Source organism: Phyllostomus discolor, chromosome 8 (assembly GCF_004126475.2).
Source record: "Phyllostomus discolor isolate MPI-MPIP mPhyDis1 chromosome 8, mPhyDis1.pri.v3, whole genome shotgun sequence".
In the NCBI taxonomy this organism is placed as follows: domain Eukaryota; kingdom Metazoa; phylum Chordata; class Mammalia; order Chiroptera; family Phyllostomidae; genus Phyllostomus; species Phyllostomus discolor.
The window spans coordinates 41,169,648-41,183,412 of NC_040910.2; the positions used below are offsets into that span (position 1 = coordinate 41,169,648).

The 13,765-nt window shown below is 49.1% G+C and overlaps 1 protein-coding gene across 1 annotated transcript; it reads right to left on the minus strand.

Moving 5' to 3' along the window:
• Positions 1-9,278: 9,278 nt before the first annotated feature.
• Positions 9,279-12,453, minus strand: TNFSF14 (TNF superfamily member 14). Its single transcript, XM_028521902.2, has 4 exons — positions 12,106-12,453; positions 10,811-10,847; positions 10,519-10,560; positions 9,279-9,897 (listed from the first exon to the last, which is right to left on the minus strand). Exons 1-4 carry the CDS (start codon positions 12,322-12,324, stop codon positions 9,470-9,472), a joined length of 726 nt encoding a protein of 241 aa, XP_028377703.1. The 5' UTR covers positions 12,325-12,453; the 3' UTR covers positions 9,279-9,469.
• Positions 12,454-13,765: the final 1,312 nt, after the last annotated feature.

Here is a 13,765-nt window from a genome sequence, read left to right on the forward strand (position 1 = left end):
TCTGCCAGTTCTGAGTGATGGTTGTTCTATAATTTAGTTGTAATTTTGATGTGGTTGTGTGAGGGGGCGAGCTGTGTTTACCTATGCTGCCATCTTACTTGAAGTCCTCTTTTCTAAAAAAATATTTATTTTTAGGGAAGAGAAGGAGAAAGAGAGGGAGAGAAACATCAAAGTGTGGTTGCCTCTCATGTGGCCCCCACTGGGGACCTGGCCCACAACCCAGGCATGTACCCTGACTGGGAATCGAACCACTGACACTTTGGTTTGTAGCCTGTGCTCAATCCACTGAGCTATACCAGCAAAACCTTCAAAAATCCTCTTTAAAAAAAATCATCCATTAGTAAGCCTGTCATTTTTAAAGATAAGTGTGGCCATTTTGTTAATTGGCACCAATAGGTAATAAACAGGCATGTGAAGCTCAAAACTTATAATACAGGAAAGGAAAACGGCAGATAAAATTCATTAACGAAACAGAACACAGGAATGCAATGTTTTCATCTCTAGAACTGAAAACCATTACATATCAAACTTATGACCTCAAACCACAGTAACACTTAGAGGAAAATTGAGACCCTTAAATAAAAATCAGTGAGCTAGGTATTGAATTCAGAGTTTTAGAAACAGAATAGTGCCATAGAAAATAGAAGGAAAAAAAACAGTCAAAATAAGGGCAGAAAATTTAGAAAACAAACATGTAATGAGAAGGTTAAGTTTAGTTTTTTTAAAAGAAGAAAATGATAAACTTCTGGTGACATTGATCAAAGAAAAACAAAGAAAAGGTGCAAATTAGAAATATTAACAATGAGAAAGAGGACCTAATTATGGAGCCTGCAGAGGTTGAAATAAGAATACATGAAGATTGATTTTATCCACCAATGTGGCATCTATTCACCCATAATTGTGAAAATATAGTTAAAAATATCCAAATTCCAAAAAAAAAGTAGACTTAAAAATCCAAATCAAGGGAAAACACAAGTTCTGAAGAATTTAAAACTCATTAAAGAAATTGAATAATAACTTTAAAATCTTCCTCCACAAAAAACCCTGCCCACAAATAAGACACCAAATCTAGATGTGTTTGCCAGTGGTAAATACCAGTGTAGCCAATAATGCTAACCATATACACACTATTTCAGAATATAGGAAAAAATACCCACACCCAGTTCCTTTTATGAAGCCAGCATTGCCTTGATATCAAACCCAGAAATAAATAGTGTGAATCAGAAAAGTCTCCCTCTGAAACAAGCAGAAATCCTATATAAAATATCAGTAAATTAAATCTGGTAATGTATTAAAAAACACATCATTGATCAAGTTGCATTTATTCCAGGAATAAAAGTTGAATTAACATTAAAATAGTGATGAACATAATTCACCACATTATCAGTCCAAAGGAGGAAAAAAATCATGTGGTATTCTTAAGAGATACAGAGATAACATTTAATAATACACAATACGCAACACATTCGTGACTTCTAACAATCTCAGCAAATTAGGACTGAGCGGACTTCCTTAATCTGACAAGAGCTATGTAAAAACCCCAGAGCAGATTCATTGTTAATGGTGAAACACTAAAGCATTCATTTAAAGGTCAGAAATAAGAGAAAACTGTCTGTTCAAGACATGTTTTCAGTGCCATTGTGAGGACTACCACTACCAGCAGCATATACCAGCTGGCATATACCAGCAGCAGGTGTTATGTATAACACAGCAATAAATGTAAAACACTTAGAAATAAATCTAAAAATGGTTCAAATTATTTGTGAAGAAAAATATGAAACATTGAGAAACATTGAAAAGAGAGTAATACCACTTTCATTGATTGGAAGACTCAATGTTATGAAGAATCTGTACCCTCCAATTTGATCTACAGAGTCAATACAGTTCCAGTAAAAATCTCTACAGGGTGAGGTTTTCTTTTTCCATGAAACTCAATGAGTAAAAGTAAAGGGTTCTATATAACTGAGATAATTCTGAAGAAGAAAGATAAGAAGGGCTTTGACTTCCTGAGTAGCAGTGTGGACTGGTACAGATATAGACATATTGGCCAATGGGATAGGATTTATGTGCTTGGCTTCCTCTTGGGAAATGAAGGATGCTTTCAGAGGACATTCCTTGTCATTACAGTGATGGTAACATGACAACCTATTGCTTCCTCTGAGTTAGATATAAATCTGGAGTACACAGTAGCCCTAGGTTTTTCTTTTCTTGCTTCTTAGATACACAGGTTTTAACCTAAATCTGGGGGTACATCATACAATAAATGCCTATATTATATGAGTTAATGTTTATTTTATATCAAAATAGGCTGTTAGTAAGTTTAGAGTTTGACTTAGAATACATGGGTGTATCCATTATCCATCACTCTTAATCTATGCAGCCATCCATCCATTCAATTAACCATCCAGCTATCCACCCATCCACCCACTTATCCCCTGCCTGTCCATGCATCTATTTATCCTTTTCATCTATCCACCCATCAGCCAACCATGCACCCACATATGCACCCACCCACCCACTCATCCATCCATCCATCTATCCACCCACCTATCCAACTATCCATCCACTCATCCATCTTCATCCGCCCACCCATGCACCCAGCCACACATCCATTCATGCATGCACTCATCTACCCATTTATTCCCCATCTATTCATTCGTCCCAACCTGTCTAACCACCCATCCAAATACCCATCTATTTGTTTATCTGTTCATCTCTGTGCCTGTCTGCCGGCGTATCTGTATGACTATTGAAAAGGAATTTCAAGATCTATGGTTACCTACTGATGCCTAATAAACCACCCTAAAACTTAGTGGTGTAAAACAATAACTGTTCTTTTCGCCTGAAGCTCACAAGTTGACCCAGAGGGGCTTGGTGGGGCTGGTTTGTTTAAGCTCCACAGGAAGGGGCAGCTCATCTGGGGCTGGTGGAAGTGCTACAAATTCCCTTTCATGTCTTTCATCCTCCAGAGCCTCTTTGTCCACCCATTCTCTCTCACAAGATAGCTGTACTTCTTCACATGGCCCTTTAGTGCTCCAAGAAGGCAAAAGTGGAAGCTACTAGGCCTTCTTGGGCCTAGTTTCTAGAATTCATGTAATGCCACTTCTGTAACATTCTATTGGTCAAAGTCACATTCATTTCCTCAACCATTATTGTTTGAGAACCTACTGTGTGTTAGGCACTGTTCTGGGTTCTAGTGATAAAAGGTGAACAAAACAGACAAGGTTTCTGCCCCCATGGAGCTTACCTTTGGTTCTTGCACTTTCTGTATAGTAGAGACTCCATATTCACTCTACTTAACACGTGAAGTAGGTCTGAGGTCTTGGTTTCTTTGGGGTGCCTTTGCCCCCACCAGAATAGAGAGTGTTTTTCTAGACACTCTTAATTAGAATGGACTACAATTCCAAGCTTTAGGTTCTGGGTGGAGGCCTTAGTTCCCCTTCCTCTGTGTCCCACAGAGCTGAGCCACATTTCTGTCCTCAGAGGTTATCATCTCTTGCCACAGAGAGTCTACTTTTGGTACTAAACCCCTAACCACAATAGCTCACCATTATCACTCAGCTTTAACTTCTCTCTTCCTTTTGGCATTGAAGGACTTTTCTTCTCTGCAAATTTGTCTGTATGTCACAGTATTACATTATACTTTACTAAGCACTTGGCACTTGGAAATCACTGGGCAGATCAGGTGTCAGTAAGCTTTCTCTGTGGATAAGGACAGTGGGAGCCTCCAAAATTGCTCCACTTCATATCCGTCACCCACCAAAGCAATCTATAAAGTGCAATATGGGCTCACAGTGGAATGACAGAAATAAGTGCCCTCTTGAACGTCTGAAAGCACAGTGATCACAGTGCCAGACCCCTCAGGGATGAGGCACTGTTTCGCCCCACTGGGTAGGCTGCATGGAACAGCAGATGCCCCAGCTGAGGGTGGAGGGAATTTAGATGGAGAGGGGGAGGAAGCTGATGAGCACTAGCTGAGGTTACTAGATTCGGCTGCAGCAGTGGCTTGTCCCAATTCACTTTCATTTTCTGGTCAGAACAGAGATGAACAGGATGCCTGCAGTGGCTTTCCCCAAACGCCGTGGCCCTCTTCACAAAGCACGTGGATCCAAGTGGCATGAGGGTAGATTGTCGTGGATGCTGGGTGTTCTATCCAGGCCCCAGCTGTAGGAGTCTGCTGTTGCTCCTGCAACAAGTTACCACAAACTTAGAGGCTTAAAACAATGCACACTGGTCATCTTCCTGTCCTAGAGGTCAGAGTCCAAATCAGTTTCGGTAAGCTAAAATCAAGGTATCAGCAGGGCTGTATTCTTTCTGAAATACAGAGGGATGAGTCTGTTTCCTTGTCTTTTCCAACTTCCAGAGGCCACCTGCTTTCCTGGCTGGTGGACCCTCCTCCCCTGGCAATTGTATCCATTACTCCGACCTGTGCCTGCACTGCAAGTGTCTCTCTCTCTGTCTCTGCCTCTCCCTTTCACATACCAGGATCCCACCTCCAGTGTCTCTCCCTCCACTCCCAGGCAAGAACAAGATCACCTAGGACTGCTGGAAAGAGGAGAAGGGTTGTATTAGTTTGCTTGGGCTGCCTCAGTGAAACACCACAGGCTGGGGGCCTTCGACAACAGAAACACAGTCTCTCCCAGTCCTAGAGGCTGGGAGCCTGAGATCAAGGTGTCAGCAAGGGCTGGTTCCATTTGAAGCCTTGGCTGACACTGTCCTTTCTCTGTGTTCTCACATGGTCTTCCCTCTGTGTGCATCTGTGGCCTAATCTCTTTTTATATGTACATCAGTCATATTCGATTAGGACCACCTCTACTGACCTCATTATATCTTCATTTCCCCTTTAAAGGTCTTTCCAAACATAGTCACATTCTGAGATGTTGGGACTTAGAGTTTCAACATGTGAATTTTAGGGGGGCCCAATCTGGCACCCATACCAAGGAGGAAGTTTCTGGGCCTTGCTTTGAAAAAAGAACCCTGGAAACATGGAAAGTTCCCCAGAGAAGTGCTTGAGGTGGGGGTCCCCACTGTGGAGCCCATAGGTGCTGTAGGTCCCCAGAGGAAATGACTCAATCGTGTCTCTGGGCAGTTGAAGCTACAGGCAGCCTCGGAGAGTTTCCTGGGCAAAAATTAGCCTCATCACCAAAAATCAGCCAGGCTCAGGAATAGCAGAGACTGTACTCTTCTTGGCAGGTCCCAAGCACAAAACTGGAGGGCGGGTGACTCAGAAGCACACTGATGCTTGGCACACTTGTGGACGTGCAGCAGGGCAATCAGCTTGACCCCTCCTTACCCTTGATGCCTGGGTGTTCCCTGAGCTCCCTGGGATTTTGGCAGTCCTGGGGAACAAACGTGTGGGGAGGGGTGGTTCCCAGCAGACCTGTATCAACCTTTCAGCATCCTGATGCAAAGGGACCATGGCCTAGGTTAAATTGCATTAGGAACAAAAAAGAACTTAAATTATTTGCATCCCTGGTGAGTTTGCATTCATGTGGCCTATACACGTGTCAGTTTGGGCTCCCCCAGAGGCAGACCCGGGAAAAAGATTTGGGGGTAAATCCTTCCTGCCAACACCTTGATTTTAGTCCTGTAAGATTCCTGTCTGATTTCCGACTTCCAGAACCGAAGATAATAAATTAGTACCATTTCCAGTTACTAAGTTGGTGGGAATTTGTTACAGCAGCAATGGGAAACTAAAACAACTATGAACTCTCATTTCTTTTGAAAATCATGGTTATCTCAGACTGACATCTACTGTCTCACCTTTGATGGAGAAGTAACTTACCTCTCTGTGCCTGGACGTCCTCGTCCCTAACATGGGTGTCACACAGGGCCATTATGAGAATGAAGCGAGTTACTGTGAACTAATGCACCTAGCACAGTGTCCGGCACACAGTGAGTACATGAGAAGCACAACCTACAGTGAGTGACCATTGTTACTGTAAGAAGAACAACCGCATGGCATGGTGAGGAAAGGCGACTGGCATTCAGCCTCTGTGTGGGGGACAGGTGGGAGTGGCGGAGATTGTGGTGAGCTAGTGAGCTCATGCCCCCTCCAAAGGGGACAGCCACTGCCCACCCCAACCTGGGTTGTTGTCATAGCTTCCAACTTTCCAAGAAAACCCAGAAATCTGGATCTGTCCCTATGCAGAGTTTTGTAATGTCTATGTATTGGCTACTAATTACCGTTTTAAAAACACTCAGTGTCTAGAAGTGTCCTAAGGATGGAAGGTCATCTTGGATGTCATAGCTGGAGAATCCAAAAGTTAAATGTGCCTGTGATTGCAGCTCTGCTTACAAAAGAGAACCTTCTAAGCAGTGAAGGGCTCCTTGTGGGCCAACCCCTGGAAGAATACTTAAAGGTTCAGGTGCTCTCATATCATAGTAACCAGGGTAACACAGAGGCCACTACTGATCCTGTTTTACAAAGGAAGAAACTGAGGCCCAGAGAAGCCAACAACGGACGCATCTCAAGATCACCCAGCTGGCAAATGCAGAGTCGGGGTGAGACCCCAGGCGTTCAGGCTTTGGCGTCAGAACCGTTCCGTCTCTCCGACAGGATGCATCTCAGGGTTTGAACGCAGTGCCCTGGGCAGGAGGGTACAGCATCATGGTAGGAAATTAATGAATGACTTTCTCGTCATTTTTCCTTCCACCACCTCTCCTCTATGTCTTGACAAGACATGAAAAGAAGGTGGTGGGGGGGGGTGGCGTGTTTCCTGCCCAGGGGCTGAGGGGAGGGTGTAGATGGCAAAATCCAGGGCTTGGGTTAACTGGAGTGGAGGGGAAAGCTCAGCTTGTAAAGATGCTGGAGCCCGGGAGGTAAAAGCGGAAACCAAGTAGCTAAACTTCTGAGAAGCTGAAAAGTAGGTTAGTGGCCTGAGCTAGGGGCTTCCTGCCCTGACACATGATCAGACACCCGGCCCGGTGTCCTGCTGCAGCAGTCTGCACGCCTGCAGGGTGCTCTCTGCTTCTCCTCCTTCTTCCCCTCCGTCCTTCTTTCTCCTCCCTCCCTTTCCATACCCCTCCTACCCCTACTCCTCCTTACTCACCCTCCCTCTTTCCCTCTTTCCTTCACTTCAAGCCTGAGAGGCCCCTCCTTGCAATGATCCTTGGAGGCTAAACTTAGTGAGAGGTTCCAACCCCAGGCGGAAGTTCGTGGTTGCAATAAATACATTGGCCCTGCACCTTGGTCTGCTCATCAAAGCCACGGAAACAGAAAGACCATGATGAGAGTAAAGGAAACTCCAGCGGGGGTTGGGGCCAGGACTTTGGGGCTGTCCCACCTCCCACCAGCCCAGTAAGGGCAGAGAGGCATGAAGCCCTGTGTCCTTGTTGGTGATGGGGGTGTGAGTGGGCACTGTGTCCCTGCCCCTGTCTCCACATCAGGAGCATGGGGATAGAATAGCTCCTGTCCAGGTATGTATATAAAGATGTGACCTGAGTTGTCTGGCATCAGGAAAGTGCCCAAGAAATGTTCTTGTTAACAGTTCTAAATCACTTTTGGCACTCACACACTTACAGAGTTCTGGCTGGATACCAGGCGCCGCACCAAATGGCTTTTCTCCATGTCTGATCTGACTTAATCTTTACAACAAACCTACAAGGCAAGGACTGTTGTGACCTCCCATTTTACAGATGAGGAAACTGAGGCGCAGAGAGGTGATAGGACTTGCTCAAAGACACACAGCCAGGATGTGGGGATGTGGAATTGGAACCTAGGACTGTCAGATTGAAAAGCCTGTTCCCTTCAGCCCTGTACGGGGCAGCAACGACAACAGCCATATCAACAATAACAATAATAATTTATTCACCTCTGGGGTCTGATCCCTCGTCCTAGGGTCTTTGGAGGTAGGACTTCCTACAGCCACACCACCATATGTGTTCATTCGCACAGACCACCTATGTGCGTATCCTTACTGCCCCTCCGCCCCACTCTTCCCAGGCTCCCAGCCACTCCACGCTTCCAGACTGCCTCTCTGTACCAGAAGTCTGCAATAAGGGTGCTGGGCAGGATGTAGCCTCCACTTCCTCAGGAACTGTGGATTTGAGGGGAAGGCAGATTCAGGCATGAGGTTTCTGCTCTTCCCCAAGCTTCCCGCATGGAGTTGAGCCATCTGGGTTCAGGTTTCTTATCTGTAAAGTGACCTCTGGAGGTCATTCCGTCTATTTCTCTGTCTCTGCTAGCCACCCTAGCCCTAATGGACCCAGATGAATAAACAACATTTGCCATTTATTCCAAGACTGGTGGTCAGGGGCCCAGGGTGACAGACAAAGCCGGGTCCTCACCCCAGAATGTGTTCTCTTGGCTGAGAGGAGCCTTGGGCTGTGTGTGTGAAGCGCACTTGCCATCGCAATGCCGTGTGCGTGTGATGAGTCCGACTGTGATGTGGCAGGTGGAAGTCTGATGTGATGATCATGTGTGTGACTGCACGGCCCACATGAGTGCCTGGGGTTGGGGCGATGACTTGTGTGTTGTGTCATGTGTGGTTATCAAGAAGTGTCAGTGACCAAGTGTTTGTGCTGCTGTCTATGACTTGTATGTGGTTGTGTGAGAAACTGATGCTTTGTGTGCTTGAGTCTGTCATTGGGAAAGGGTGAGATTGTGGAGCTGTGTGATGCTCTGTGATGTGGTAGGTGCCCCTGTCTCTATCTCTGTTTCTCTCTTCTCCCTCTGCTCCATCCTTCCATCTTCAAATATTTTCTGAGTGCCCACTGTGCCAGGCCCTGGCCTGGGTGCCGACCCACAGCTGTGGTGTCCTAGCCGGATGTGGCTGCTCAGCAGGGCCGGGATGCAGCCAGCAACTAGCCTCGGTGGGAGCATTTATACCTCGGAACTGGGCAGATTCAGGAAGCCCCTTCCCTCCAGGAAGAGCTGGCGGTCAAACATTTACCAGCACACCCCGTGCCTGTGCCTCTGAGTGTCACTTTGCGTTACCAGGCCGAGGTGTGACCACAGCCTGTGGGAGGAACTTGAGTATGACTGTGACCATGGGTGGGGTTGGGCTCTCCACATGGATGAGTCTGGGTGATAAATCCCACTCCTTCCACTCATACTTGTGGGAGGGGGGAGGGGGATGTTTTCTGTTCTCAGAGAAGTCCCTGGACCCCCTGCCCAAGTCCCACTTTCCTCGGAATCAGGAGCATAAATACCCACCCCACCCCTCCTTCCTGAATATCAGGCAGATCAGCTTTACCCTGTTTGGAGGCCCACAGACCTCATGTCTCTGGGTCTTTGTCTCCAATGTTGTCCGTGGTGGGCTCTGCAATTTTTTTCGGTCCTCTCCATAGGTGCCCTCTGAGTCTCCAGCCTCTTAGCATGGCCGGGTTCTTGGTCCCTGGTGGTGATTTCCCAACTGCTGTGTTTTGGGGTCCCTGGGACATCCTCCAAGGTCTCTGCTTGCTGGTTCTCTGTCTCCTGGGACACCTCTGTGGTCAGAGCCCATCCAGTCCACTGTCACTCCTTCCTTCACACCATGAACGCCCCGAAGTAGCACCGGGTGCCATCGCGGAGCCGGACTAGGCGCTCATCTGGCACCCGGACGACCACCTCCTCCCCGGCATCCAGGTGCACCACGCCACCCAGGAAGCTGCTGTCCCACCACCTTCGGGGGCTGGTCCCTGGCCTACAGGGTGACCGCCGGCTGACCAGCAGCTCCAGCTCTTCAGGATAGCGAGGTGTGCGCTTGTAGAGTCCATGAGTAATGGGCAGGCCACCGTACGGCCCTTTAGGGCAGTCCACGCCGCCCAGCTGCACCTTGGAGTAGATGTAATAGTAGCCAGCTCGGGCAACCACCAGGGCGCCGTCCCGGTAGTGGAGGTTCCTCAGGAAGGCCAGGCCCAGCTTCGTCTCCCATAGCAATGGGCCCCCGCTGCCAGTCAAGCTGGAGTTGGCCCCTGGGGAGGGAGGCAAAGGGGATGAGTCAGCATTTGCCCTACATTTGCTGTGTGACCTTAGGCCAGTCGCCACCCCTCTCTGAGCCTCCACCTCTATGTATTAATTTACCTTATGCTCTCTCGTAGGTTGGGTAACTGAGGAACAGAGCAGTGAAATAACATGCTTCTTATACACCCTACACTCATCTTGTTGCCCTCTTGCTGGTAGGGAAACTGAGGCATGAAGCAATTAAGTGACTTGACAAAAGCATCCCAACTTGTCAGGGGCAGAACCGAGGAACGGAAGCAGCACCCGCCCCAGTCTAGCAGCCTTATAACCCCTGTGTGCCTGTTTCCCTCTCAGTAAAATGGAGCTGTGGCCAGCACCTGCTCAGGAGTTAATGGATTAATGTCTGTAAGGTGTGTCATGGTGTAAGGCACCCGTGGGCCCGGCTCACAAGGTTTATTCAGTGAATCGAGTCAGAGATGCGCTGACCTGGGCCATGCCTGTGCCCTGAGCAGCCCTGAACGAACACTGAACGAACACACGATGACTACTCTCACAGGCTGTGTGTCTGCCTGGTCTCCCCAGGACACGCCACTGCCACCCCCGTCTCCTGCCAGGACCGGGGTCCCCCTCACCTGTGAGATGTGCTACCGGGTTGGCCTGGTGGGACCTCCGCTCTGGAGAGAGAGTCAGAGTCAGTGGGGAGGACAGTGTGGGGGGTGAGGGCGAGCCTCCAGAAGGTCATCACGTCCACCTCCTGCCGCCATCCCCACCCTTTCCGGAGTGACCCAAACTTCTGCTTCTCGGGCTTGGGGGAGGGGCACCCGTGGGCTCTGGGTTTGTTGTGCAAATCCCACTGGGCAGTGGGGGTGGGGCAGCGTGGGAGCCATCCCACGCCTCTCCCTGGGGACCAGGACCCTGACTCACCTGGGATCAGCTCTTCCCGGGACCATGGGTCGTTCTCCTGAAAATACAGAGGAGCACAGAGTGAGGACGCGAGGGGCCGGCCCTGGTGTCCCTCAGGCTCACAGGGAGACCGTAGGGTCAGCATCACCCTCAGACCCACATCCAGGGCCGAGTGCGCGTGCTCCCCGGCCCCAGGGACCTCAGCTGTGTGGTGCCTCAGTTTTCCCCTCCGTAAATGGACATACAAAGAGTGCCTGCTTAGGATTCCAGGAGTTCATTTGTGTAAAGCGTATCACAGTGCCTGGCCCTGAGAGCATAGTAAGCACTCTGTAAGGGTTTATTCAATAAATGATATTCCAGATCCATAGACATACAGACATAAATGCCAACATGTGGATATGGACAAGCGACACTGGATACCTAAGGGACAATGACAAGACACATGTGGACGCACAGTTTATGGGTCCAGGAGAGTCTGTGACACACAGAGACCTAGAAACAAAGACAGCACCAACCCACGGGCTGGGGACAGGAGGGGGTGCGGGTGCCTGGGTGTGTACGCAGGACAGCAGCGCAGGCCATGTGGGCACGAAGACATGCACATGTGGCCGCCAGATCCAGACACAAAGAGAAATGACCTGGGGACACAGGACACAAAGTCTTGACCACATGGGCATGACCTGAGACACACATAGACCCAGAGGTGTGGCCAGCAGACAGTCACATCCACAGCCAACCAGGAACAGACTCGGAGAGATTCTCAGAGACTCAGACGGAGTGGACTAGCGGCAATCCCAGTGACAGTGACCGGGACGGCAACTGGTAATTACCGGTGCCAGAAGGTGGGTTTCAGAAGCTACGGACAACAAAGCGGTGTCATAAGCATTAAACTGGCTGACAGACTAGATTTCAGTTGTTCCCAAATAGAAGAAACAATGATGTGACACCGTAGAGATGCCAGCTGCCACTGCAAGGGCAATCCTATAGTGATAGAAAGGCACCTGATCGATGTGTTATGCGCCCTTCACCTCCACAATGTTAATTTTGTAAAAAAGCAACATTGGCTTCCATTGGGTGGATGCTTGCCACATGCCAGGCACCACGGGCACAATTTGCGCAACATCATATTTTAGTCCCTCTGAGGTGGGCACTCATTTTCACACCCATTTTATAGATGAATAAATTGAGGTTCTGGGAGGTGAATGAACTCACCCCGCACTGTTCTGCGTCTGTCCCCTGCCCAGCACACCCATGCCCAAAGACACATGCAGGGACACAGGAGACCAGCCTGCCATGAGCCCCCTGGCCCCACTCACCGGCAGTGGGGTGACCATTTGTCCCAGGCGCTGGTGCAGCTGCAGCAGAAACCAGCCCTGCACCGCCATCCCAGCCACCAGCAGCAGCAGCAGGAGCCCGAGGCCCAGCCGGCCAGCACTGCAGGTTTTTTTCCGGCGGCTGGGCCCCAGCCTTGTGAATGGGATGTCCGTCTGTCCGTCTACCACGAACACTGAAGGCCGCACCACTGTCTCCTCCATGCCTGTGCTGATGAGGCCCCAAACACCCAGGCTAGGCCGGTATAGCTAGGTCTCGCTGGCTGGAAGGAAAACCACAATTGCCCAACACTCCTGGGCTTCACACGCTGCAGACAAGCACCCGTGGGTCCTGGGGCTGCCTTTAGAGCTGGGGTTCAGCCCCTCCCCTTTCCCCCTCACCCTCCTCTTCTTCCTGTCCCCACACCCCCGCCGGCCCCATCTCACTCTCACTCATGCAGCTCTCATACTTTCCAGAGGCAGCTGAAGACGTGACTCAGGTGGAGACTGGAGAGCAGAGGCCCTGGCTTTCCCTTCTGGCTGCTTCGTCCACTCAGTTGCCAACTATTAGCTGAGTATCTCCTGTGTGCCAGGCACTGTTCTAGGTGCCAGGGCACAACCATGAACAAGAGGGACAAAAGTCCCTGGTCTTACAGAGATCCTATTCCAGTCAGGCGAGGAAGACAATGAGTCCAATAAATAAGAAAGTAATCTATAGGGTTTTAGACAGTGATAAGGGTAAGAGAAAATACAAGAGTGGCTTGTGTGTGTGCATATGCTTGTGTGTACATGCACATCTGCATGCAGGTGTGTGTTGTGCGTATGCATGTGTACACATGTATGTGTCATGCACGAGCACATGGAGGTGTGTGCAGGTGTGTGCAGGTGTGCATGCTTACACGTCTTGGTGTGCGCAAGTCAGTACATGTGTGGCATGTGCACATATGTGCATCTAGGCAGGTGCAGGAGTGGGCATATGTGTGTGCATGTATGTATTCATGTGTGTGTGTTAAGTTTTTAAAATTATTTATTTATTTTTGGAGAGAGGGGAAGGGAGGGAGAAAGAGAAGAGAAACATCTCTCGATGTGACAGAGAAACATCCATAGGTTGCCTCTCACACACCCCCATCCAGGGACCTGGCCCACAACCCAGGGACATGCCCTGACCAGGAATTGAACCAGAGAACTTTTGGTTTATGGGACGATGCCCAACCCACTGAGCCACACCAGGCAGGTGTGTTTTAAATTTTAATCAAAGTCATGGGGGGACCACTATCCAGCCAGGTAAATAAGCCTAGGGCCCTGGAGACATTCTGGACCCTCCATTTGTTCTGTCTCTCACATCCCACCCTTCAGCAAAGCCTGGAGATTCAACCTCCAAATCAGGCCTCAAATTCAGCCACCTGTTTCCATCCCCATCACTGCCACCCTAGCTAAGTGCTGCAGACTGAATGTTTGTGTCCCTCAAAGGGCCTATGCTGAAGTCCCAGTCTCTGGTGCGATATATTTGAAAGTGGAACTTTAGGGGGATAGTTGGGTCATGATGGTGGAGCCCTGGTGGTTGGATTACTGGCCTTATTCAGTGGCACAGGAGAGAGATACTGTGTCCCGTGTGAGAGCACAGTGAGCTGGTAGCCATCTGCAAGCCAGGAAGAGAACTCTCTCC

Coding starts and splice junctions, on each gene's coding strand:
- TNFSF14 (XM_028521902.2), bottom strand. CDS start 12,324: ATGGAGGAGACAGTGGTGCGGCCTTCAGTGTTCGTGGTAGACGGACAG. Junction 10,848..12,105: donor AAATGGTCACCCCACTGCCG/GTGAGTGGGGCC, acceptor CTGTATTTTCAG/GAGAACGACCCATGGTCCCG. Junction 10,561..10,810: donor CCGGGAAGAGCTGATCCCAG/GTGAGTCAGGGT, acceptor CTCTCTCTCCAG/AGCGGAGGTCCCACCAGGCC.